General features: G+C 46.7%; 1 protein-coding gene across 3 annotated transcripts in view; it reads left to right on the top strand.

Annotated features, from left to right (window-relative positions):
- The window catches only part of LOC101743222 (fat-like cadherin-related tumor suppressor homolog), a 60,200-nt gene that overhangs the window by 8,568 nt on the left and 24,398 nt on the right, over nt 1-27,234 (top strand). For 2 of the 3 annotated variants that reach the window (XM_038015026.2, XM_038015022.2), the window contains exons 2-17: nt 16,466-16,550; nt 17,481-20,501; nt 20,581-20,860; nt 20,968-21,074; nt 21,179-21,395; nt 21,482-21,687; nt 21,783-21,914; nt 22,502-22,663; nt 22,738-22,945; nt 23,025-23,164; nt 23,479-23,735; nt 23,936-24,367; nt 24,501-24,723; nt 24,794-25,111; nt 25,538-26,062; nt 26,570-26,857. In XM_038015026.2, the coding sequence (XP_037870954.1) occupies nt 17,490-20,501; nt 20,581-20,860; nt 20,968-21,074; nt 21,179-21,395; nt 21,482-21,687; nt 21,783-21,914; nt 22,502-22,663; nt 22,738-22,945; nt 23,025-23,164; nt 23,479-23,735; nt 23,936-24,367; nt 24,501-24,723; nt 24,794-25,111; nt 25,538-26,062; nt 26,570-26,857 (6,507 nt within the window). In that variant the 5' untranslated portion in view covers nt 16,466-16,550; nt 17,481-17,489. The remainder of the gene's footprint in view (nt 1-16,465; nt 16,551-17,480; nt 20,502-20,580; nt 20,861-20,967; nt 21,075-21,178; nt 21,396-21,481; nt 21,688-21,782; nt 21,915-22,501; nt 22,664-22,737; nt 22,946-23,024; nt 23,165-23,478; nt 23,736-23,935; nt 24,368-24,500; nt 24,724-24,793; nt 25,112-25,537; nt 26,063-26,569; nt 26,858-27,234) is intronic. The other variant, XM_038015024.2, reaches the window with a different exon arrangement.

Genomic DNA, 27,234 nt, shown 5'->3' with positions numbered 1-27,234 from the left:
CGATAAAGGCTTTTGCTTTATAAAGCACAAGTCCGGCCTCGCGTGGAGTACTGCTCCCATCTCTGGGCCGGGGCTCCCAAATACCAGCTTCTTCCATTTGACTCCATACAGAGGAGGGCCGTTCGGATTGTCGATAATCCCATTCTCACGGATCGTTTGGAACCTCTGGGTCTGCGGAGGGACTTCGGTTCCCTCTGTATTTTGTACCGTATGTTCCATGTGCTCTGAGGAATTGTTCGAGATGATACCGGCATCTCGTTTTTACCATCGCGCCGCCCGCCACCGGAGTAGAGTTCATCCATACTACCTGGAGCCACTGCGGTCATCCACAGTGCGTTTCCAGAGGTCTTTTTTGCCACGTACCATCCGGCTATGGAATGAGCTCCCCTCCACGGTGTTTCCCGAGCGCTATGACATGTCCTTCTTCAAACGAGGCTTGTGGAGAGTATTAAGCGGTAGGCAGCGGCTTGGCTCTGCCCCTGGCATTACTGAAGTTCATGGGCGACGGTAACCACTCACCATCAGGTGGGCCGTTTGCTAGTCTGCCTACAAGGGCAATAAAAAAAAGTAAACGATAAACCTCGGCAATGTGTGCTTTTTTATTTTTCCTGCTGATAGGGTTGAGAAACTATTTCAGCTTCTCCTTAACGTGTAGGTGAGCTCACGGGGCTCAAGCCGGGAGTGTGGCTAACACTGCCCCTAGCAAGAGCAGTGCTTCGCAGAATCTACCACCGGATCGGAAACGCGACCCACTGAGAAGATCCGGCGAGAAACTCAGTGGGCTATGTCTATGGGTTAATTCTAAAACTGTTAATGGATCGGGAGGATCCGTAATGACGTGCTTAGGGCAATGTGTGTTGAGAATTTATTACAACTTCACTGCCGTAGAGCCAACGGTGGCTTTTTGAGGAATATTTTATGCGATGTTTTAGATTTTTAGATTACAAATTGCTTAAAGTTAAATTTAGAAGAAAAAATGTGTTTTTTATTCTTAGGCTTTTAAGTATCTATGTATGTTAGACTTCCTATATATATATATATTGTAAACACGCTTCAATATTTGCCATGTAAGTGTACTCGTGATGTTGAAAGCGAACAAGTCTAGTCGGTCGACCGCGCACACCGGCGCCCACATGGGCCTGTTTGTAAACACAGCGGAGCGTGTGTGCGTGCGCGCAGCTGCCGTCCCCCCTCGCCCCGCCGCACCCCACCCATCGCATTCAAGCTGCTTCAGGAATGTTTGCACCGATACCTGAACTCACCTCACGACACAAGCTTCGGCCACGCACATCTACGTATGGTTTGTTACCTCCGGTTTACGTTTCACATACCGATTACTGCGTGTTATGAAGACTGCCCGAAGATCGATGACCCTAATAGTTGAAAGTGAAAATAAAAAAAAAAATAAAAAAACGTAATATTCCAAAACATCTTGTACAACAATAATAAAATCTTCAAAACTTAGAATACGGACAATTTTTTTAAGCCAATAGAAGCAAGCACCTTTCCCAGTGTTCTATCTGCTAAGCGCCTATTATCAGCGGCGCGAGAACAAAGCTGAGAGACGCTGTGAGTCACGGGATGACGTCACGGAGGCGCACTCTTCCGAAACGTGTTTATACTCGCTTCGCTCTAGCCGCCGCACACTGTATTATTATCGAGATCTAGCAGAACTTAATTCAATCTTGCGTGAATTTATCTTTTTTTAATTTTACGTGTCATAAAATGTTAATATTAGATGTTATTTCGTATTTCTAAATAAATAAATAACATTAATTATTAATAAAAATCATTTAATCTTTATTTTCTTTAAAAATATTATTTTTAATACTGCAACTTTGTTCTAAATACACAAGAAATATATTTTACACCCCTAAATATATTCAAAAGACTAAAAAAAATTCGCATAACCTTCTACCCATCTTCCTCCGTCGAGTAAGTTTCTTCTCCCATGTTCTATTTTGCACTGTTGATTTGGAAGATAGAGATCTGAACCTATCAGAAATCAGTTAAGTACGTCTCGATTGGTGTTAATTCTGCTTGTTTTCCTGCTGAAATATTCGCGATTCCTCCTATATTCCTTATTGTTCGCTTCTTGAGCTTCTTCTGCTAATTGGTCCAAAGGTAAAACGCATGTTTCAATTACTTCTATTGAGTGTGAGAGGATTTTGTGTATACCTACTAGAAGGTATGTAGTACCAGGAACAATGTACTAAATAAAGTTTTCTTGTCTCTTCGGCATATGTCTTGTGCCTCCAAGATAACAGAAATGTTTGACTAAATCCAGATTGATCCCTGTTATTTTCGCTTACATTTCTCCCATTAGATTATATTTTTGCTGTAAGACTACTTATTAACATTTGAAGTGATCGTGGAGGGTTTCTACAGTCCTCTATGTCATAATATTGTAGTATTTTTTCAATTATAAGGTTATTTTGACCTTTTTTTTATTACTTGGAAACCATATATTAAAAATATCACGCCTTTTCATCGCGCTGAAAACAAAAAAAAAATGTATGAGCGGGGCAAATAGGAGCAAGGGATTCCAACTAAATTTCAAAGAACATTAACCGTAGAATGCTATAACAGTGATTTCCCGGTGTATACACTTGCATACATTTTTAAAAGTCAACACTAATACAAAAAGAATATTTTTTTCTAGGACTACAGCAAAAACGTTATTAATTAATAACATTTCAATATTATAAGGTTCAAACTTACCTTAACGTATCCTCGATGATATAACAAACGATAAAAATGACCAATTATAGCACTTTAAACGACAAGAACAGACCTGTTCGCATTCTGCAATAAAGCAAAACTAAACAATTCACTCGTGCTAGTACGCATAACCTATGTTTCGAGACTTCCCTTGTGTTGTATGGTGTTACACACTTATTTTTTTTTTTCAATATTGGTTATTTAGTTATACACCTTTGTAATAAAGGGAGTTTTAAGAATATTTAGAAGAGTATTATTTTTAATTAAGTTCTGCTAGATCTCGATAATAATACAGTGTGCGCCGCCGCCGCCCCGCGCTGCGCCGCGCCGTGCTGTGGGGACCCGCCGCGCCGCACCGCACGCCACAGTTGGTTCTGCTCGGAACGACATTTAACCTCGGATGGTGTCGGTCAACCTCTACTAGTTACTGCCACTCACTGCACAAACAAACATCGAATATGGTGGATTTAGATTTCGTCAACAAACATCTTTGACTCTCAGGGAAATCGTTTTTAAATTTAAAATAATTAATGAATTCTTTTTTTTTCCTACCTAAGCTGAGAGCCTTAAGAGGCTAAATCAGCGTAGCCTTAACTAGTAGGTGAGCTCACGGAGCTCAAACCTGATGACGTTACTAACACGAACCCTAGCAGGAGTAGTGCTTCGCAGAATCTACCACCGGATCGGAAACACGACCCACTGAGAAGATCCGGCGAGAAACTCAGTGGGCTGTGTCTGAGGGAAAAATAAATTATATGTACGTACGTACAGTATAGACGTTTACGAATCATTGTACCTAGTACCCGAAATTATTTAAAACACTTTATTTGATAATGGTCGACGGCCACTGATTTTTTAATATTAGTGTAGCTTTGAATGATTCCGGTTTTTAGATAGTAGATTAGCTTTGGAATATTCGTGTGCATAAAATAATAAGGATGCTTGTCAAAAAACTAAGAGAGGCGTCCGCGTCGAGCCGCGCGCCACTTGCTGCATTGGAAATGACCTGTAGCTAAATGGCCATTTGATCCCGGTGACTCTGTTGAAAACAAATGACTCTAGCAATAACTATAACTGAAGCATGTTCCTTCGCAGGACGGATTCATTATGAGCTTTAATAACTTCCAAAAGCCTTTGCAGAGTGTTAGTTTAAGGTTGTTAAGTATCTGATTAAAACGATTCGTGTATCAAAGGAAATCACAACAGTAAAACATGAAATTGATAACAAGAGCTTCCACCTTCACAGTTCAAAACAGGCTAAATTATAAAGCGATCCATAAATCACTCGACATAAACAGCATTAAGCCACTCTGCATAGAAGCTTTCAAAACATCGACTCACCGTCGCGGCGTCGCTGCGCCGACTAATGTTTCTGCTTACTCGACAACAATTTGTGTTCGATAGCAAGCTACTTTCACTTTGTTATCGGCCGACCCCTCGCAGCCCTTCTGCCATCCAAAACACACATACATACACACGTCACTAATAAAATCGAACCCTACGCTATATTCGAATGTTGACATCTTGACATGTTGCAGTCTGCATCTATGTATCTTGTAATTCATAAGATAAATACTTAGTCGTTTCATTTTCTATTAATAAGATTGGGATCACTACATATGCAAGTTGTGGCATGAATACACATGAACAATAAACATAAAACATGAAACATAAAACATAAAACAATAGAATAATTATCGTCACGTACATATACTTAATTGGACTATATTGGATGTATATATTGGAGTTGTTATGAGAATGACAGAGATATTATATTATTTTCTTGAAAGACGAGATGCGTGATATACCTAAATACGATCGTCCTAAAGTGGAGCTTCTGCTAAAATTATAAAACCAAAGCGGACGTCAAAGGATTGAATAAATTGCGGGGTTTTGTTATGAGGCAATTTCCCGATTAGCGGCGAGTGTCGTGGGCCCTCGTGCAAGGATCTCACGCATATGATCGTAATGCACGTATCTAATCTAAATACAGAGACGATTAGAAAAAAGTGCTCAATCAATTATTTAATTTAAAACGGTTTACTTGAATGTTGATACAAACCAGACAAGTGCGAGCAATAGTCGCGCTGCGAGGATTGCGAATCCAAGTTAAGGCCTGTTAAAGTAATTTTTTTAAATACATTTTTAGATTAAGCAATCTAAGGGTGTTTATGTTTTAGAAGTCGTTGTGGCCTGAAGATAAGGTACCCAATATGTCGCTGCTCAAGTCTCGCAGACCGGTGCCTAAGTATTAGCTACTTCCATTTGACTCCATGCAGAAGAGGGGCTAGAAACACTCCGCCCATTTCCAGCTCGTTATCATAAATTTGTTTGCATGACTGGTTCATCTTCGAACGAGGTTTGAACGATAAGACGCCCAGTGCATTCGAACAATTCGACTCTGCTGGTACTCTGGTCCAGCAGGTAGGTACGTGATTTTCTAATGAAATATGTTCTTAACGTAATCTTTTACTCGTGGGAGGGCGTCTTGTGAGTCCGCACGACTAGGTACGTTCGTTTTGCAATGAAAAATTAATAACTAATATCTGACTCGCGTGTTATGTTAATTCGGTGACCCAAATTATTGTTTGTAAGTATTCAGCAATAAATTGTACAATTCTTAATTGTTCTTTTTTGGGATAAAAATTCTCAAATGCTATGTTTTATTACTTAAAGGCTTCATCTGTATATTTGAAGGTTTCTAGTAGAAAGCTAAAAAGTACCGACTAAGTCTTGAAGAGGTACACTTCACATACAAAATACAAAGAGTGGGATTTGAACATTATTATTTTATGATTGACTAGCGACCCGCTCCGGCTCCGCTCGGGTCTTTAAAAACTTCAACGATATTTGACGTTGTTTTATTTTTTTAAATAAAATAACACTTACTCCGTCGTTACTGTAATAGTTAGACATATACTATCACGACGCTTTTTGTAAATAATAATGTGTTCTACAAAGTCGTAGTACATTATTTTATTCTATCATCAATAGTTTTCGCAGGGCACGCGATGTAAAGAATATTTTAGGTAATTTTACACCGTGGGTTGCATTATTGGAGTTTTAGTAAAGAATTGCCTGTCACTCGGGAATAGTGTAAGCTACATAGTGTAGTAGCCAAACAGTGAAAGAATTTTTCAAATCAGTTCAGGATGTTCGACCAGCCCATACCGTGGGCCCCGAAGGTCAAATATTTAGGCGTCACCCTCGACCGAAGGATGACATTCCGCCCTCATATTAAGACGGTACGCGACCGTGCCGCCTTCATTCTAGGACGTCTCTACCCGATGATATGTAGGCGAAGTAAAATGTCCCTTAGAAATAAGGTGACACTCTATAAAACTTGCATACGCCCCGTCATGACCTATACAAGTGTAGTGTTCGATCACGCGGCCCGCACTCACTTAAAATCCTTCCAAATTATTCAATCCCGTTTTTGCAGGATAGCCGACGGAGCCCCGTGGTTCGTCAGGAACGTCGACCTCCATGACGACCTGGACTTAGAGTCCACCAGTAAGTATATGCAGTCGGCGTCAATGCGCCACTTCGATAAAGCGGCACGACACGAGAACCCTCTCATCGTGGCCGCCGGTAACTACATTCCCGATCCTGCGGACAGAATGGAAAGCAGTCGACGTCGCCCAAAACACGTCATCTCGGATCCTCCCGATCCACTAACGGCGCTTCTAGGTACTTCAAGCACCGGTCACCGTTCTCGTCGAACCCGTCGCTTGCGACGAAGGGCTCGACGAGTAAATTAACTCCCAGACACAGCCCACTGAGTTTCTCGCCGGATCTTCTCAGTGGGTCGCGTTTCCGATCCGGTGGTAGATTCTGCGAAGCACGGCTCTTGCTAGGGTTCGTGTTAGCATCGTCGTCAGGTTTGAGCCCCGTGAGCTCACCTACTAGTTAAGGTTCCGCTGGAATAGCCTGTGTAGGCTACCAGCTTAGGTAGAAAAAAAAAAAAAAAAAAAACAGTTCAGTAGTTTCGGAGCCTATTCAATACAAACAAACAAACAAATATTTCCTCTTTCTTTATAATATTAGTATAGATTCCATTTTTATAATACTCGTAAATCTATAAATATCGATACAATATTTTTTTAGCATTCGTTGCTACCAACGACAGAGAGTGCTGAAGTGAGAGCCGCGAGCCGACGGGCCTGTGAATAGTGAATGACGACGCCTGCGCCCCGCCTCGCCGCCTAGCCGCACCGCCGCACCGCCATAACATACCCACTTCTACGATCATTTTATTTATACCTACCTGTATGTACCTGATATAGACTAACTTCAATGTAATGAGCTTTTTAAGATATTCTATACAGAATCATGAGTACTTACTGTAAACTACAATTAATATTCACTTCAGGCTCTGAGGGCATCGAGCCGTTGCCTGCTCTGCTCGCATAGCATGACACTAATTTATGTTATATACTTTCGTTTTTATAACATTCTGCTTCTGCATGGAGTTGAGATATTGTAGAGCTTATAATAGCTGCCATATTTAGCCAAGGTCGGTTAATCAGAGATCTGAAGTAGGTTACGGGGTACGCCTCCGCAACTCCAGCGAACTACTTTATAAACCACAGCGTGTGGATACAAAATTACTCAGTTATACACAGCCCTGTGCCCTGTCTTTCAGGTCTACCTGATAACGTTTTGATGTAACGTCTGACCTACGCTGAAATCGTCTGAAATACTAATCTTAACGCTAAATGAAAGTAATAAAATCGATATAATATTATACTACTTCCCATGATGGGAGGTAGAACTAATTAATTTGATGTGCATCCGATGCAGGCGACGGAGCAAAGTAAAGTCGCCGTCACCTAAAACATGTCGTTTCGGATCCCCCGGTTCCACTCTCGGTGTTTTTAGCACCTCAAGCGCCGGCCACCGTCCTCGTCGAACTCGTTGACTCCGACGAAGAGTTCGATGTGCAAACTAGCCCATAGACACAACCTACTGAGTTTCTCGCCGGATCTTCTTAGTGGATCGCGATTCCGATCTGGTAGTAGATTCGGCGAAGCACTGCTCTTGCTAGGGCTAGTGTTAGCAATTCTCTCAGATCGAACCCGTGAGTACACCTACCAGTCCGCACGAAGTCGGAATAGCCTCTTAGGCAACCAACGACTAGATAAAAAAATAAAAAAGACGTGTGGCACTCGGAGACTGCCGCGGTAAAGCTATTGCATAGCAATTTTTATCAACTTATGCAATTATAAATCGACAATAATAATTTAATATTAAAACAACAATAAAATAAGATCCGAGAAACTCAGTGGGCTAACTTTCAATGAATCTGCTACGTTGTGAGTATTCCATTTTGACCGCGCACTCACTAGAGGGCGCTACATGGGATAGAGACACGCCTTTGGATGCTAGTTCTAACTCTCATTCGCACAGAATCAACGGTTTAGCTAGTTTATTTTTAATGCCACTCCAATCACTGTATGACTAGTAGGAGTAGTAATAAAATTCTTCGACTAAGCGATAGAAAATGGCACGCCCAACGCATTGTAATGTGGTATAATTTTCTATTTTACAATTCCGTTTGTCGCCGATAGATGGCGCTTGACGCAAAAGCTGAATCGCGCTATCGTTATGTTACCCACGAAATTATATCACATATTTTGATAGTACATAAATTGGTGTTTAGACTTCTCACTTTAAACACTACATAAGCGCAACTTGTGAATGTGTTGAACGCGAGCCACATAGTAGGCGTAGGGTTTTTTTCGTTACGGAATTTCATGATTCCGCTCTCAAGCTGCGGTCAAGGCCCGCGATAAAATCTATGCAATATAGACGTGCGCTAATCATGTTCGGAACTGGATTGAACATGACATCGTTCTTTTGAGTGTCGGAACTAGTTCCAGTAAACATGTTCGCGGAACTGTTTAGTTTCACGAACATGTTAAGTCTAGTAGCTGTTTGTAGTTTAGTTTGTAGCTGTTTAGTTCCGCGGACATATTAAGTCTAGTAGCTGTTTGAAGCTGTTTAGTTCCGCGGACATGTTAAGTCTAGTAGCTGTTTGTAGTGTAGCGAATCACGTATTAAGTTATTATTAATTACACAATATTTTTCAAAAAAGGTATTAAAAATACAATTTTTTAAAAGCACTATATAAAAATAGATTGCCGCTTATGGCAATTATTATTGTAATTATTATTTTGTAAGGTTTTTAGTTTTAGGTTCATTGTTACAGCTGGTTGCATAATTTATTAATGTACTGTAATTACTTTGTCATAATTTCAACTACTCTACTACTTTCATTATTTTTCAATGTAGGTATTGTACGATGCACCGGAAACTATAACCTATCAGTTGTTAATTAAAGTACCACGTTATTCTGATATACAACGTAAATTAAGCTCGTTGTAGCCTTACAACCTTTTTCCCATAACCGAGATACCGAATAGCGAAAGTGGTGAATGTTTTAAAATTCTCGAATTTTGAATTATGATTTTCTAAGAAATGGTCCACAAACACTTAAGGTTAAGTGCTCGTAGGAATGATGCATGGTCAAGGTCAAAATCCATAGCAAAACATTTTAATTTATTCAACTATCGACTGTAACACGTAGGTCGTAGAGCATAACTTCAATATTAATAAAAATGTAATATGAAAGAGCTCCACACGCAGTTTCATGCACTCGCTCCATCTCACTCTCTCGTATTCGTGCCATATGTCGCCTTATCTCTTTACGTGGACTCGTGTCGGTTCGAGACTCGTTCGGGTGGACTCGCCGCGCCACGCCTCCGCGCCGCGCGGTACCTATGCTCTAATCATGTCCGCATGTCCGTCATGTTCAACGCGTTCGTAGTTCCTGCATAACATTACACTTGGAATAGAAATGGAACTGTCTGAACATGTTAATTTTGACAACTCGGATTGAATGATATAGTTCCATATGAGGACATAGTTCCAGGAACTATTTAGGTCCGGAACTACGCATGTCTAATGCAATAGCTTTAATAGATGTGCATAGGCCTCGGGGCTGGTGGTCGTGGCGCCGACGACCGCCATTCCGGCGTCCCGAGGGGGAGGGTGATGGGAGAGATGTGCTCTGCACTAAACGCTTCACTTTCCCCCCTTTGCCTTGTCATGAGTTCTGTCTCATGCGAGGTTTGGACGTTAGTTGTTGAGCGACAGGAGGTTTTAGTCAGTTCGACTCTGACATACCCCGCCCAGTATCCCCAGAAAAGGGCGGAAGTCCGGCGATTTGAGCTCGGCTGGCAGAAACAAAATGGAAACCTGTTGTTTTATTAGAAACGTCATCTATTTTCACAGCATGATAGCAACTCAAATTCAGAATCATTTATTTCAACTTAGATGTCAGTATGACACACTTGTTGAATGTCAAAATATAAATAACAATGTTAATTCTACCACCGGTTCCAAAAAAATCCACAGTCCTGAGAAGAATCGGCGAAACAAACTCAGCGGGCTTTTTTTTGTTTTTTCTCAAATATTTACTTTTTTTTAAAATAAATAAAAATATTTAAAAATACAATTAAAAATAATAATAATAATAATAATGAAAAATCAAAAGGCCAGGAGCGAACGCCTCATTCCCACGTAGTGCCATCTAGTAAATAATCCTTAACTTTATAATATGCCTTGTTGCACAAACGTTCCTTGACAGTTTTCTTAAATCTATGAACAGGTAGTAATTGAACGTTTAGTGGGATCTTGTTGAAAAGTTGTACACCCAGCCCCCTAAAAGAGTTGCTTATTTTCTTAATTGGAGCCGCCGGCAACGCAAGCCTATGTATGTTCCTAGTGTTCACATTGTGCAAATCGCAGACTGGGGAATTCTTCAATGTTTTTACGCACGTACAATAAATTTTTAAAAATGTATTGGGACGCTAAAGTTAGAATTTTGATTTCCTTAAACTTGTCCCTCAAGGATTCCCTCGGGTGCATATTATAAATAGCACGAATAGCCATTTCCATCCTGCAGAAGAGCTGCAGGATGAAAATCGTTTCGACATCGGCAGCATTGCCCCATAGCAAAATGCCATAGGACATAACACTATGAAAATAACTAAAACCAGACGTGCCGTATCTTCATTAGTATTCGTTCGTATTTTTTTTACCGCAAACGCTCTAGAACTAAGTCTACTCGCTAACTTGCATATGTGAGGATCCCTCTGCAGCTTGGAATCAACTGTTATACCAAGAAAAACTGTCGAATCCACAAGCTCCAGTGTCTCTCCACTTACAGTAATATTAGTGTCTACTTGTCTAACATTAGGTGTGGTAAATTTTATACATTTTGTTTTTTTGTTATTTAATAACAGATTATTAACACTAAACCAATGTACCACGCGCGAGATAGCATCATTCACATCGTCATAATCTTCCAAATATCGTTTAATTTTAAACAATAAGAATGTATCATCAGCGAATAATACGACCTCGTGACGGGTTTCAATAAACTTTGGTAAATCATTGATATATACAAGAAATAGGAAGGGACCCAATATGGAACCCTGAGAAACACCCATATTAAGTAAGACACCGGAAGATCTCTTTCCTTTAACGTCTACCTTTTGGATTCTTCCGGATAAATAAGATTTAATAAGTTCTAATGAAACGCCCCTAATACCATAATGGTGTAATTTCCTCAACAATGTATTATGCTCAACACAATCAAAAGCTTTAGATAAGTCGCAGAATACCCCAAGGGCATTATGCGACTCCTCCCAAGCCTGAAAAATATGTTTAATGAGATCTACACCTGCATCAGTTGAACGACCTCTAGTGAATCCATATCGTTTGTTATGAAGCAGGTTATTGGAATTGAAATGGTTCAAAAGTTGTTCCAAAATAATTTTTTCAAAAATTTTACTCAATGTAGGTAGTACTGAAATGGGCCTAAAGTTAGAGGGGTCAAAAGTACTACCAGATTTAAACAAAGGTATTATTTTACTATATTTCATTAGATCAGGAAACACCACAATCAATACAGTCATGAAATATTGTAGCAAGGTAAGGTGCGATTATATCAATAATGGATTTTATATAACCTTAATTGAAATTCCCCATAAATCACCAGTTTTCTTAATATTAATGAGCTTGAAATTATAAATTATGTCCTTTATATCAATATTTGTGAACTTAAAGTTAACACTGCATTTATCAACATAATCTTGCAGTAATTCGGCGACGGTAGGAGATGAAATTAAAGATTTTGTAGTAGAAGAGGCTCGGTCCAAGGCCCGAGAAAAAAAAACCTACCTAACTGGAAGGTTTGTCCCAATTAATATATACTCGTCAACAACTCCGAGCGTAGAACTTCTGATCGTTACTGGAGTGGGCGTATAGCGTAATAACAAGCATAATACTAATACCTTTCTAAATCAAACTATTTTAAAACACTATGAAGCTCCGAGCTACTCTTGCTACATCGCTGATGTGTCAACAATATTCGAGCCTCTTAGTCACACAGTTGCAACGAAACATTATTCACGAAGTAGATATACCTACAGTAATCAGAATCTGTGACGAAACATTTTTAACACGATTTTATTAGCTTAGTATGTATGTACCGGAATCATTGAACATGAGTTTCATGCGTTCATACCATCGGATTGATTGATCTGAAACTTGGCACACTTATCAAAGAACGATGACAATACAATAATTTAATAAAATAAATTATACGATTATCCTGATCAGGATTCTCAGGATTAACGTTACAAGCACATTAATGTCTTGTGTGCACGTGCTTAGATATGTACGCGCCCGCTGCCTTCCTTGATATAGGATATGATATCCGTTTCTCAGGCTCCTTCTCCGGAATCGAACTCCAATTCCCTATAAAATCGCCGTAGACATAGAACCTGTAATCTGATAGAAGACCTTGATTGCTCGAATTGACCGGGAGAGTCCCATGCGATAGTGATGCATTGGATAATAGTGATTTCGAAATAAAAGAATGACCTAACAACCTGTTCTCACATACTACTCTGTCAAGAAAATACCGAGAAAAGATCAGAAATACACAAAGTGTTAGTCATTTATCGCGTGCCCTGCAAAAACTATTGATTATAGAATAAACTACATACAGTGTACCTACTACGACTTTGTAGAACACATTATTATTTACAAAAAGTGTTGCGACAGCGTATCTAACTATTATAGTTCTGCCGCAATAGGTGTTCTTTTAGGTAAAAAAATAAAACAACGTCAAATATCGTTGAAATTTTTGTTAAAAACCCGAACGGAGCCGGAGCGCGCCGCTAGTATTGAATAAAGAGACACAAATGTAGTGAAAACAAAACATTAAACAATAAAGAAATTATTGAATATGAAAATAAAATGCACTGTTTTGTAAATAAAATGATTATGAATTCAGAATGTATTGCCGGCCATACGTAAAGTACGTTGCAACTGGCCAGTAGCGTTAAACGGCAACTTCATAGATGCTTATTATTTTATTGGCAGATATTGACCGTATTGCTAATCATAGATAATATATCTTTTTTTTGTTTTTTTTTTTACTCTTATTTATTGCTACTAATGTTATATATGAAAAAGTTTATATATAAACAATGCGATAGGTAGAACTCTAAAATGATTGACGAACTTTTCGTTGGTCTAGTGCTATGCAGGAGCCCATAGACATCATCACAACCCAACATGAGACATGAGATTGACGGTTGTCCTGATCAGTATGTATGTATGTCTTCTTCCCGGCAGAAATAGTCAGGAAGACGGTAAGCACGGGTGCGGTCCTCAGATCAGTGCTTTAAACTTTATTTGGTACGAGACTATGAGTACAGAGAGGCGATGCGAGCGCGACACGAAGCTGTCAGAGCTCCGGAATTGCAACACGTAGACACGCCGTATTGTAGTCGTATTGTAGTTCGTTTAATTGATGTAATTGATGTAATGGGAGTACGCTAATTACGGGTGCTAGTCGGTGCTAGTCGGTGCTAGTCGATGCGTCTAGAGACACACGCCTGCTACAGACTGCACGCCTTGGCTAAGGCTGTGGTGTCGTCTACGGGCCGTGGGAGGCCGCGCCGGCGACACCGCAGCCTTAGCAATTCCAGTGACAACTGCGAACAGCTACTCGTGGATAAACTTTCTTACTAACACTTGTCCTGCGGTGTCGTCTACCTTTTGGACCACAGTCGTTTGAGACCCATTTGTTTTCAAATAGGAAAGCGGATAGCGGTCTACAGTGATCACTCAATATCAGAGGTGTTGTGAGCTTGCTGCCCGTGTCATAATATTGGTAAAATGAAACCAGTTCAATGATTGTTTGTAAATGTTTTAGACAATAGGCACAAAACGCGAGTACTTCCGTCCTCTATACAAATGGAAGAGCCCTCGTCGGCTGGTGACGTCCTCTGCTCACCACTACGAGCTGACTCAGTTTAATATCGTAAAATCCGACTTAAGTCATGGACACCTTCAGCGCCAAAAGTACAGCTGTGCCGTTTATTCCGTAAATCTCGTTTGAAGAATATTTCCCAGTACTAAGAACACTCCGTGGTGTTGAGTACTGAACTATGAAGGTACATAAGTGAAATATCTTCTGAGAACAAAGAATACGTGAAGATGTAAGAGATCAAAGTAGTAGATATGAATCTTGGTTCACAGACAAGTGATATTTCGGATGTTTTGATGTCCTTATAAAATGACAAAAGCTTCTTAATCACTTCATAAATATTACATTAAATATCTAAATCTCTAGTCATTTTAATAATCATATCACTCAAACATACGAAGCTCTGAGAAACGTTTCTTCAGTCCTCAGTAGAATTATATGAACATTGTTGTGACGTCACAGAAGGCCTCGTCGTCCTTCAGTCCTAAGGTTTGTCGACACTGAAGTTGTGTGATGCGATTGATGCGAATTGCAAGTTCGTTCTCTTCGATAGCGTTGTTAAACTTGAATGCGGAGTGAAACCACCCGTGCACCCGTGTCAACCCCACAACGTGTAAACATAACTGGACTGCAAACACCTACAGCAGTTCTAGTTGCGAAACTAAATTCAAATTTGTAAACAGTAAGCATACGCACTGTAGCGCCATCTACCCGTCACGGAAACAAATTTACAAATCGCCAGAATTTTTCAGTAAATTTCTGCACGCTCTAATCTTTCCTCTACTCTTTACACAATTTCAAGTAAAAAGAAGAGGAGTTTCTAAATTTATAGGGTTTATATTTTAAAATGTAGTCTTAACGTTAATAAGAATAATAATAATAATAATATAACACTTTATTTAACACAATATGTACAGAGTAAGCATATAAAACAAATAATAGTCAGTGACATAAATTGGCGGCCTTATTGCTGAAAACGATCTCTTCCAGGCAACCTTGCAGGGAGAGGAATAAGCGAACTGGACGATGCTATATCTTAAAAACTTACATAAAAATATATACTTATATACACATGTGAAAAATAAATATAATATGAGATACTCTTACATACGATTAAATATAAATAAATACTAAAAATATGCAAGTAAATACAAAATAAGTAGCAACTTGTACAGTTATATTGTAGCAGCCATATTATTGTGCAAGGTAGTGCGATTTTAATCTGAACTTGAAAATTTCCGGCGAGGGCGATTGTTTGATGCTTAAGGGTAGTGCATTCCATAAACGGACTGCTTCAACCGCAAAAGAATGGTCATAAAATGACGTCTCGTGAGCCGGAAACTTCAGACTTTATTTACCCATATGTCCGTTTTCATGATTGAATTAGGTCAATGTCATAATTAATTTATTTCATTTGATCCACATCATTGCGACATTGAGATTCTCCATCAAGGCCGCGGATGCTATTTAAATTAAATGTTGTCGCGGCCTAAAGGATAAGTCGTCCGATGCAGTCGTATCTAGCGGTGCGTCGGTGTTCGAATCCCGCAGGCGGGTACCAATTTTTTAATAACATTCGTACTTAATAAATGTTCACGATTGACTTCCACGGTGAAGGAATAATATCATGTAATAAAAATCAAACCCGCAAAATTATAATTTGCGTAATTACTGGTGGTAAGACATCTTGTAAGTCCGCGCGTGTAAGTACCACCACCTTGCCTATTTCTGCCGTGAAGCAGTAATGCGTTTCGGTTTGGTAAAAACCTTACAACTCATATCTCAAGGTAGGTGGCGGAATTTACGTTGTAGATGTTTATGAGATCCGGTAACCATTTAACATCAGGTGGTCCGAGAGCACGTCCACCCATTTAAGCAAAAAATATAATTAATTTACATACAATACTTAATGAAATATATTAAGTAACCCGTGACACTATGATTGTTCGAAAAAAAATGAATGGAGGCTACACTCCACACATGTAAATAAAGGACGAAAACCAATCAAATGGTTATCGAATCCCAATGATCCCAAGGACATCTCGATGCGCATGTCCCCGAGCGCCATCATGTTTCATACATGAGGTCGATTTCATAATTGTACTTAGCTATTGTTTAACGGCTCTCCTCCCTCTCAAACTTGAATACATGACTGCTTGCCGCATATGCCCGCCTTGAAGCCTGTTGAATCTACATGACCGATTTTCCATTTTTTATTACTAAATTATCAATAATCGCCTCTCTAAAGTAGAGCCTGTCATGTAGGAAGTGTATTTTGATTGTTTAGGTACTACACACAAATAACCTTGGTTCTTTCTTTCTTCTACAACGCAGAAGAAGGGGTGCTAGGTAATAAAGTGATCGTTATGAAATGAGGTCTATTATGGTTTGCAGAGAGGCGATGATCGACCCAGAGCTGAGTGGACGCAGGTGACGGTGGTCTTCGCGCCCTCCGAGACAAACTCGCTCTTTACATGAGGTACTTAACATATCGTTCATTATCTTAGTGGATTTGTTTATCTGATTTAACTAGTAGGAAACGAAATAAACTGTTTACTGTTGGCTTGTCACAATTAGATGTCGGATTGGTACTCCCCGCATAGACCTATATAGTAACACCCCGACACGTCGTCGAGGGGCGGAGAGGGCGCGCGTGGGCCGCGCTGAGTCCTGCGATACATTTCGTTTGGTTTTTTCGAATCGCAGATTTAATTCAAACTATGTGTACCGCTAAACTCGCCTCTATTAGTTGCAAAGTTTCGAATACTGTACATGCTCTGTGGTCTCGAGCGACTAAGGTGTTGTTTGTCAACATTTGCACATTGTGCCATCACTCAATTTTCTCAAAATATGGTTTTATTGACGTACATAATAATATGTATATGTTTCTTTGCCCACAAAAAGAAATAACAGTTGCTAGAGATAATTCAGTTTATTTGAGACTTTCATGTTCGACTTCACAATGAGAGAATTCCAAGTGTTAAATAATAAACGCGAGATTATTCCGTTAAAATACATAGTTTTTGATAACGTTCATTAAATATCCATCAGTAGGTGCGTCGAGCGCCGTAAATAATCTTTGACGTCGCGCCGTAGATATAAATATTATCGGAATAATTATATTTACATTTGTATGATAAATGTCGTTGACACCGATGCGGTGTGTGGAGGTGCGAGCCGGGCGCAACTCAAGTACCAGATAATCTATCGAGACCAATAACCACTGAACTGGGTTAGGTATATTTGCTGTAGCGGCTCCCGCGCCCGCCGCTCGACTCCTAGTCAAAACATTCTAACGTTATTAACCCTAATTAAAAATGATTCACTAACTCTGTGCGTCCTGTCCTAAAGCGAACAGTTCACCGTGCGCTGTAGTGTAGCTGTGTGATTGATCTGATTGTCCTTTCAGAAGACTGCAATGTCAGATGTGGCGCTCGCATGGCTGGTGGTGGCGGCGGCAGTCTCATGGTGCGCGGGCGCCGGCCCCCCCGCCTTCCGCTTCCACCATGCGCTCTACAACCTGACCGTGCCCGAAAACAGTCCGCCTCGCACGTACGCCGCGCCGCCGCCCGCCGCCGCGCCGCTCGGGGTGCGTCTGCCCGACCCGCACGCGCGCGTCCGGTTTCGCATCAGACACGGAGATCGAGACAAATTCTTCAAGGCCGAAGAGCGCACCGTCGGTGACTTCTGCTTCCTGTCGATTAGGACGCGCACCGGACAAACCGACGTGCTCAACCGCGAGCGCCGCGACTCTTATCAGCTGGACGTGCGCGCCACCGCGCTGCTCCCCGGCGGCCGCCAACTCGAGGCAGACACCATCGTCTTGATCCAGATATCGGATGAAAACGACCTTAGTCCGCTGTTCTACCCGACGGAATACGAAGCATCAGTGCCCGAGGACGCTCCGCCTCATTCTAGTGTAATCCGAGTGTCTGCGGAGGATGCCGACCTCGGCCTCAATGGAGAAATCTACTACAGCCTGGCCGACTCGATCGAACGATTCGCAATACACCTCACCACCGGCGTGATAACTATAACAAGACCTTTATCTGCAGCTGAAAAATCTAAGTACGAGTTGACGGTTCTGGCGAGGGACCGCGCGTCTTTGCTCGCGCACGGAGAGGAAGCACCCGCGGCCCGAGCCTCGGTAACGGTGCGCGTCAGACGCGTCAACCTGCACGCTCCAGAGCTTCGGGTTCGGAGACTGCCAGAGATAGTGGAAAATTCGACAACAGAAATATATGCTATAGTGGAAGTGAGCGATCGCGACGTAGGCGTGAACGGCCGCATCGCCGGTCTGGACATAGTGGACGGCGACCCAGACGGACACTTCCGAGTGCGTCCGTCCAGCCAGCCAGGCGAGTTCGACGTCGTAGTGCATTCATTACTCGATCGCGAAACTGCACCCCTCGGATATAACTTAACCTTGCGAGCGATGGATGCGGGCGTGCCGCCGAGAGCCTCGTACGTGACCGTGCCCGTGACGCTCATAGACGCTAACGACAACGCGCCGGTGTTCAGCCGAGAAGTGTACGAGGCGACCGTGTCTGAGACGGCACCACCCAACACGCCCGTCATCCGCCTCAAGGTCACCGACAGGGACGAGGGCCGGAACGCCCGCGTCTACATCGAGGTGGTCGGAGGGAACGAGGGCGGAGAATTCCGCGTCAACCCGGAGACTGGCGTGCTCTACACTGCGGTGCCTCTCGACGCCGAGGAGAAAGCCTTCTATACCCTCACCGTCTCGGCAATCGATCAGGGAAACGCGGGCACGAGAAAACAATCATCCGCTAAAATCAAAATATCCGTTGCCGACGCTAACGACAACGATCCAGTCTTTGAACAAAAGGAGATGTCTGTGAAAGTCCCGGAGAACGGACAAAGCGGCGGCGTGGTGGCGCGCGTCGCGGCGCGGGACGCGGACTCGGGGGATAACGCCTACGTCTCGTACAGCATCGCCAACATACAACCCGTCCCGTTCGACGTGGACCACTTCTCCGGTGCGGTGCGGACCACGCGACTGCTGGACTACGAGAGCATGCGACGCGAGTACGTGCTGCGAATACGAGCCAGTGACTGGGGCCTCCCGTACCGACGCCAGGCCGAAATGAGACTCGTCGTGCAACTCAACGACGTCAACGACAACAGACCGCAGTTTGAGAGGGTGGACTGCGTGGGCTACGTCCCGCGCCGCGTCGCCATCGGCTCGGAAATAGTGACGCTCTCGGCTATTGACTTTGATGATGGCGACGTGGTTTCTTATCGAATCGTCGGCGGCAATGATGATAATTGCTTCTCGTTGGATTCGAGCACGGGCGTCGTGAGTCTCGCCTGCGATCTGAACGACATCCGAGCCGACTCCCGCGTGCTGAACGTGAGCGCGACAGACGGGACACACTTCGCCGATGCAACGTCGTTGGTTTTACACCTAGTGTCGGGAGGCGGCGAGAGCGGGGCCCTCGAGTGTCGCGACACCGGCGTAGCGCGTCGCCTCACCGAACTGCTGGCGGCCGCTGAACGCAGTAATGCACCGCTGGATTTTGCAGATGAATTTCCCTTAGCACCGTCTCGTTATGGTGAAAATTTACATTCCCCCGAATTCGTCAATTTCCCCATTCAAGTCAAAGTAAACGAATCTGTTGCATTAGGAACATCGTTAGTGCGGCTGCAAGCTCGCGACCACGACCTCGGCTACAATGGACTCATCACGTACGGTATATCCGGCGGAGACGCCGATTCGGCGTTCAGAATCGACCCTGAAAACGGTGATCTGCAAGTGATCGGTTACCTGGACCGGGAACGCGAAAGCGAGTATTATTTGAATGTGACAGCATACGATCTCGGGCGACCGCAGCGCTCCACGTCACGCATGCTGCCCGTCATCGTCCTCGATGTGAACGACAATCGCCCGCGGCTCCAGAAAACTTTGGCGAGCTTCCGAGTGACGGAGAACGCTTTGAACGGAACCGAAGTCTTCCGAGCGAACGCCACCGACCGCGACGCCGGCGAGTTCGGGAGAGTGACGTACAGCCTGAGCGGCGCCACCGAGGGGGAGTTCTGCATCGAGCGCGAGAGCGGCGCGCTGACAGTGTGCGCGCCGCTGGACCGCGAGCGCCGCGCGCTGTACGAGCTCACGGTGCGCGCGGCCGACGGCGGCGGGCTGCACGCGGAGGCGCTCGTGCGGGTCGCGGTGGACGACGTCAACGACAACGCGCCGCGCTTCGGGCTCGGCTCGTACGCAGCCAGGGTGCGGGAGGACGTGCCCGCGGGGACGCTGGTGGCCGTGCTCGATGCCTTCGACCCGGACACCGCCGCGGGCGGACAGATCACTTACTCCCTCTCTGACCAAGAAGAAGAAGCCGTGTTCACGATCGATCCCGTCTCGGGAACGTTGCGCACCGCGCGCTCGCTCGACTTCGAACAACGACAGGTACAGAACTCGTCGTGTAGCTTGCACACATTTAAAGTAGATCAGTAAAGTATTTCAGTCGCCGAGTGTAATGCTGCAGGTGTACGGCGTGACGGTGCGGGCCACGGACGGCGGGCGGCCGGCGCTGTGGAGCGAGGCCACGGTCATCGTCGAGGTGATCGACGTGGACGAAAACACGCATGCGCCGGCGTGGGACGCGCACGACGTGCTGGCGGGCTCCGTGCGCGAGGACGCGCCGCGGGGGACGCGCGTGCTGGCGGCGCCGGCCGCGGACGCCGACCCGCCAGGGAGGGACTCCCGGCTCGCCTACTACATAGTGGCCGGCTCCGGGATGGCGCACTTCTCCGTCGATGACGCTGGTACGTCGACCCGAAATCATAGCAATGGTCTTGTCTGTCACCGCTGGACCGGCTTAATATAAGCCGATATAAGTTAATAATAATAGCTTTATTTTTTGTTCTTTTAGGTATCATCAGAACGTTGACGCCCCTTGATAGAGAATCCGTGCCTCACTATTGGCTGACGTTGTGCGCACAAGATCACGGACTCATACCTAAACATTCGTGCATTCAGGTTAGATTGTTAAATTGTCAAATTGTAAAATCGTAAATATGAAATGAAAAAATGTAGACTTTGTGATTAAATATAATGAAAACGTAAACATGGCGCTGGTACAGGTGTACATAGAAGTGGAAGACGTGAACGACATGGTCCCGTGGCCGGCGCGCGCGCGGTACGAGGCCGCGGTCCCCGAGCACTGCGCCGCGGGGACCAGCGTCACGCGCGTCACGGCGCTCGACGCGGACGACGCGCCGCACTCCAACCGCACGGCCGTCACGTACTCCATCGTCGCAGGAAACCCCGACGGACTGTTCTCGATCGACGAGCGAACAGGTCAGCTTCAGAATCTTACCTGTACCCGATAGACGCTAGGCGTGCCCCGCGTCGTGCCTCACGCGTTTGTCCACGTTCTGATGTAGGTGAGATCGTGACGACGGGACGAAGCCTGGACCGAGAGTCGGCAGCAACCCACGCGCTAGAGGTGCAGTGCTCGGACGGAGAGCTCAGCAGCACCACGCGGGTGCACGTGCGCCTCCTCGACCTCAACGACCACAGCCCCGTCTTCACTCAGCGCCTGTACGACGTGCATGTGCCGGTGCCGCCCCGACCTGACCTCCTCGCGCAGGTAGGTGCGCACTGTCCGGCGCCGGACGGCGAGCATGCCATCGGGTCGTGTGCCGAGTGAGTGGTAGCTTAGAAGTGTGTCGTGTGTGTGGACAGAGTGACGCTGCCGAAGGGACGACCGACGAGAGCGCCGAGTGGGACACCGACGAAGACGAGGAAGCCGAGGGCGCGCGGTCCAACTGGGAGCAGTGGCCGGACCCGCCCGCCGACGGCGTGCACGTGGCCACGGTGCGTGACACTTTGAACTGAGATCGAGCTGTATAATTTATCTTGATGATTGAAACATGTTACTAAACCATCTTCAAGTGTTCATACTTTACTTTTACTACTACTAGTCCCGGGGGTCACGAACGATGACCAAGGCTTTATTTAACGAGTTCAAGCTGTACAGCTAATTCTTCTTTGTGTGGACAAACCTAATAATTAGCTTAATATGTTCTTCGGTTTTCACGAGTTCTAGCATTTTAGTTTGAAGGGGGCGGGGCGACCGATATATAGATCAATTACGACTCAGACACCACCGCTCAACACAGGAGGCGGTCTTCTCGTTGTGTTGCCCGTGGGCTCCTGTGACTGTTAGTTAGTCCCTGAACTCGTTCACTTTTTTAAGTAATATCAAAAAGATGTACATCTTACAATTAATTTAACTTGATAAGCAAATTATATTTATCTCGTAATTTTTCTGTGCTCACAAAAATTAAGGCACTCAAGTCATAGAAAAGTGTAATAGTATGTAATAGTGTTTTTAAAATCAATTACGACTGGCGAAAGCCTGAGACAACAACAAAATTGTAACTGAGTCCCGACTCGAACAGGTGATGGCGTTCGATCCGGACGAGGGCGCGAACGGCACGGTGCGGTACTGGAGCCGGGCCCGCGGCGCCGCGCGCGGCCTGCTGCGCGTCTGCGCACGCACCGGCCGCCTGCTCGCCGCGCCGCGCCTGCCGCTCGCGCCCGCACACGCGCACGACGTCACGGTGAGCGACGCGCGGACCACGCCGACTCGCCCGCGCGGCGACGGGCGCTGAGAGCGACGCGACGCTTGTTGCAGGTGCGCGCTTGCGACGGGGGCGCGCGGCCGCGATGTGCAGTGGCCCGGGTGAGCGTGCGCGGTGTTGCGGCACGGGAAGGGGGCGACCCCCCGCGTCTGTCCCCCACCCCTCCTCTGCAAGTGGCCGAGCTCGACGCGCCCGGCTTCCTGCTCGCCGTCCTTCAGGCGACCGATCCGGACTCCGATCCTCTGTACTATGCTATCGTAGGTCCGTATTCTGCGGAGAAGGCCGAGCGTCCGTCTCTCGAGCTCGCTACGAGTCTCAGAATCCTTGTTCTGACCCACAGAAGGCGACCCCCGCAACGAATTCTTCATCGGGCGCGAGGACGGCACGCTGGTGCTGGCGCGCCGGCTGCTCTGGGAGCGACAGGCGTTTTATTCCCTGAACGTGTCCGTCACCGACGGAACCCACGTCGTGTACTCTTTGGTAAGTTCCTGTCTTATTCGTATGGTATATGTTCACCGCGTGGTTCGAGGGGTGGACGTCAGCAACGCCAGCGGATCAATGGACTCTTCAATTTCTCAATGGGCTCAATGTTTGAGGGTTTGATTTTTATTATACGATGGTATTCCTTCAACGTGGAAGTAATTCATCCATCACATGAGTTAGGTACACATTTCATTAGAAAATATGGTACTTGCTTGCGGGACTCGACCACCGGCACAGTCGCGTCGCCCGACACGAATTCTCCGGGCGTTTTATCCTTTAGACTGCGATGTTCAAATCTCTATTTGTGTCAGGTCAACATAACCGTCATCAACGATGCGAACGAAGACGGCGTGTCGTTCTCGCGTGAAGAGTACGTGGTGGAGACGTCGGAGGGCGCGCGCGTGGGCGAGGCGCTGGTGGTGGTGGGCGCGGCGGTGGGGCGCGGGGCGGCGGGGGGCGCGGCGCGGCTGCTGTACGGGCTGCACGCCGCGCGCGCCCCCGCCTCGCTGCTGCTGTTCCGCCTCAACGAGCTCACCGGCGTGCTCGAACTCGCTCAGCCGCTCGACAGGTGATATTCCTTTAATTCGCTAATATTGTAGTGGGATACTTCACTAATTCAACGTGGAGTAGTGGCCAGCGGACTCAATTTTGAGAACGATTCAATTGCGACTTGAAGGATATGTGCTCTTGTCATTTTTAATGCACACATCAAATGAGTTAGTTTAAACAATCGTAACATAAATTAGTAAACGTAAGTTGGGGGCGCAGGGAGAGCGCAAGCGTCCACGAGCTCACCGTGTGGGCCCGCGACCAGGCGCCGCGCGCGTCTGTCGCCTTCGCGCGCGTGCGCATCCACGTGCACGACGCGGACGAGCACGCGCCCGTGTGGGGCCGGCGGCTGGCGGAGGCGCGGGTGGCGCGCACCACGGCGCCCGGCACGCTGGTGGCGGCGCTGCGGGCCGCCGACGCCGACGCGGGTGACGCGGCGCGCATCGTCTACTCGCTCGTGGGCGGAGACGCCGCCGGACTGTTCGAGGTGGACGCGACGCTGGGCGACGTGACGCTGAGTCGCGCGCTGCCCGCCCGCGGCCCGCGCGACTACACGCTCAACGTGCGCGCGTCCAACCCGCCGCCCTCCACGCGCTTCTCGACGCTACCGCTCCACGTCACCGTGGTGGACCCGGACGACGCCCCGCCGCGGTGAGTTTCCTCCACGCTCCACGTCGGGGTGCCAGTTTCGATCTGTAATATATATCTACATAATTATCAATTGTCAAGTTAAAAATCAAAACATTTATGATCAATAAACCCGTTATTAACGTAACGTTATTAGGTTCGTTTTGGAAGAAATATCTTGTGAAGTATACGAGAACGAGCCGGCGGGCGGCACGCTGGTGGCCGCGGAGGCTCGCAGCGGCACGGCGCTCTGGTACACGCTGGAGGGCGGCGCCGGCCTGTTCCGCATCAACCCCGCCGCCGGCCTCATCGCCGCCGTGGCACCCCTGGACTACGAGGCCGCCGCGCTGTACAACCTGACCGTGACCGCGCTCAGCATGGTGAGTGGCCGCCCAGCGCCGGACACGCAGCGAGCGGGCGGGAGGCGAGCTGCACTGTCTGCTGTTGCAGGGCGGGGGCTCGGCGAGCGCGCGCGTGACGGTGCACGTGCTGGACCGCAACGAGTTCCCGCCGCGGCTGCTGCGGCGCGAGTACCGCGGGCGCGCGTCGGAGGCGGCGGCGGCGGGCGCGCTGGTGGCGGACGGCGAGGGCGCGCCGCTGGTGCTGCTCACGGAGGACGCGGACTCCGCCGCCAACCGACAGCGCTCCTTCGAGATCGTGGAGCCGGCGGCCGCCGCGCTGTTCCGCGTGGACCCCACCACGGGCGCGCTGCGCCTGGCCGCCGCGCTCGACTACGAGACGGCAGCCGTCCACACCTTCACCGTCAAGGTCTGCGCTTCTAAATATATTATTCATTCAAGTGAAGAGATTTCATGGTATACGGCAACAAATTAAAGCAAATAAAATAATAATACTAGTTACAACTTATATTGAGGCAAAGGCATGTGACAAATGTAGTGACCGCCAGAAAGCGCCGCGCTTGCCGCAGTGTAGTCCAGCGGCGGCCGGCGCCGGGCGGCACTGTGTGCTCAACGTTTCTTTGTATAAGTTGTTCGGCAGAGTGTTCTCTGAATACTATTTCGTGTGTTACAAGGAGATCTTAACGTATCTTAACCTTGTGAAACTTAAAGTGAGAAAATGGCGTACTATTCACCGCGTAACTAGTCTCAATGGTTCCGGCACTTACGTGTACAAATTGTACAATGCGACTCATACCACCGCCGCGACTAGCCCCGGTCCCGTGTGTATCGGCAGGTGCTGGACGCGGGCGAGCCCCGGCTGCCGTCCGACAGCACGGCGACGGTCACCGTCGACGTGATCGACGTCAACGACTGCCCACCCGAGTTCACCGAGTCCACGTACTCGACGACGGTCCTCCTGCCCACCTCGAGCGGCGTCACGGTGCTGGCGCTGCAGGCGCACGACCGCGACCTGCCGCCCGGCGCCGCGCTGCACTACGACATCATCGAGGGCGACGCGGCCGGCGCCTTCGCGCTGTCCGAGTCGGGCGTGCTGTCCGTGTCCCGGCCGGACGCGCTGTCCGACTCGCACCGGCTGCGCGTGCGCGTGTCGGACGGCCGGTACGCGGCCACGGCGCGCGTAGACGTACAGATCCGAGAGGCCGACAACTCCGGTCTCGCCTTTCAAAAATCCGATTACTACGGCACAGTCGTCGAGAACTCGACGAAGCCGGCGAACGTCGCCGTGCTCAACGTGCTCGGCGCGGCGCTCAACGAACACGTGCAGTTCGTCATCCTCAACCCCGTCGACGGCTTCGAAGTGAGTTTTTATTCCTTAGATGGCTGAACAAGCTCACGGCCCACTTGGTGTTAAGTGGTTACCGGAGCCCATAGACATCTACGTCATGCCGCCTGAGATATTAGTTCTAAAATCTTAGTTTTTATAGTACAACGGCTGCCCCACACTCTCAACCGAAACGCATTACTGCTTTACGGCAGAAATAGGCAGGGTAGTGGTCCTACCCGTGCGGATTCACAAGACGTCCTACCACCAGTAATTACGCAAATTATAATTTTGCGGGTTTGATTTTTATTACACTATGTTATTCCTACACCGTGGAACTCAATTGTGAAAATTCGCTTAGTACCTACGTATTTCACTTAAAAAATTGTACCTACCTGCGGGATCAAACACTAATGTATCGGTTTACACGACTGCACCGAACGTCTTATCTTTTAAGCCGCGACGACTTAGAAGATAACGACTTATTCTGGTTTCGAGGCTGTGAACTGAGTGCAAGTGTAAGTAGATGTCGACGGTTGGCAGGTGGGCCGCACGTCGGGCGCCGTGCGCAGCGGCGGCGTGGCGCTGGACCGCGAGCTGCGCGACGCCTACACGCTGCTGGTGGAGGCGCGCAGCGGGGGCGCGGGGGGCGCGGGGGGAGAGCGCCGCGTGGCCCGCGCGCGGCTCCACGTCACCGTCACCGACGTCAACGACAACTGCCCGGTGTTCGTGGAGCGGCCGTACTTCGCGGCGGTGGCGGCGGGCGCGGCGGCGGGCGAGCCCGTGCTGCGCGTGCGCGCGCTCGACCTGGACGCCAACGACAACGGCGAGGTGAGCGCGCCGCCGCGGACCGTACTCTTAGATCTAGTGTTCGCCAAAATCAATTTGGATAAAGATTTGTATGTAGTTGATGTATTTTCCTGAAAATTGAATACAGAGTACGATATAAATAGACGTGGAATCTTACTTAAGACAAAACATCTTTTGTCTCAAACATGGTCATATAGATGTCTCGAACTTATTTCAATGTTGGAGATCAGAAAGAATTAAAATTTGCATTGAGGTGTAATATTCGACTATGTTTTTTCAGTAACACAAGTAAAGTTATGTCTCTCTCAAATAATCTGTCAAATAAATTAAAATAAATAGGCAAATAGTAAGGGCTCAGGTGAGGTGAGCATTGTCCACACTCGTATTGTAATGAAGTG

The sequence above is a fragment of the Bombyx mori genome, chromosome 13 (genome assembly GCF_030269925.1).
Source record: "Bombyx mori chromosome 13, ASM3026992v2".
NCBI classification, from domain to species: Eukaryota; Metazoa; Arthropoda; class Insecta; order Lepidoptera; family Bombycidae; genus Bombyx; species Bombyx mori.
Note: the sequence above shows the minus strand (reverse complement) of the source record. Positions and strands in the feature narration are given on the sequence as shown.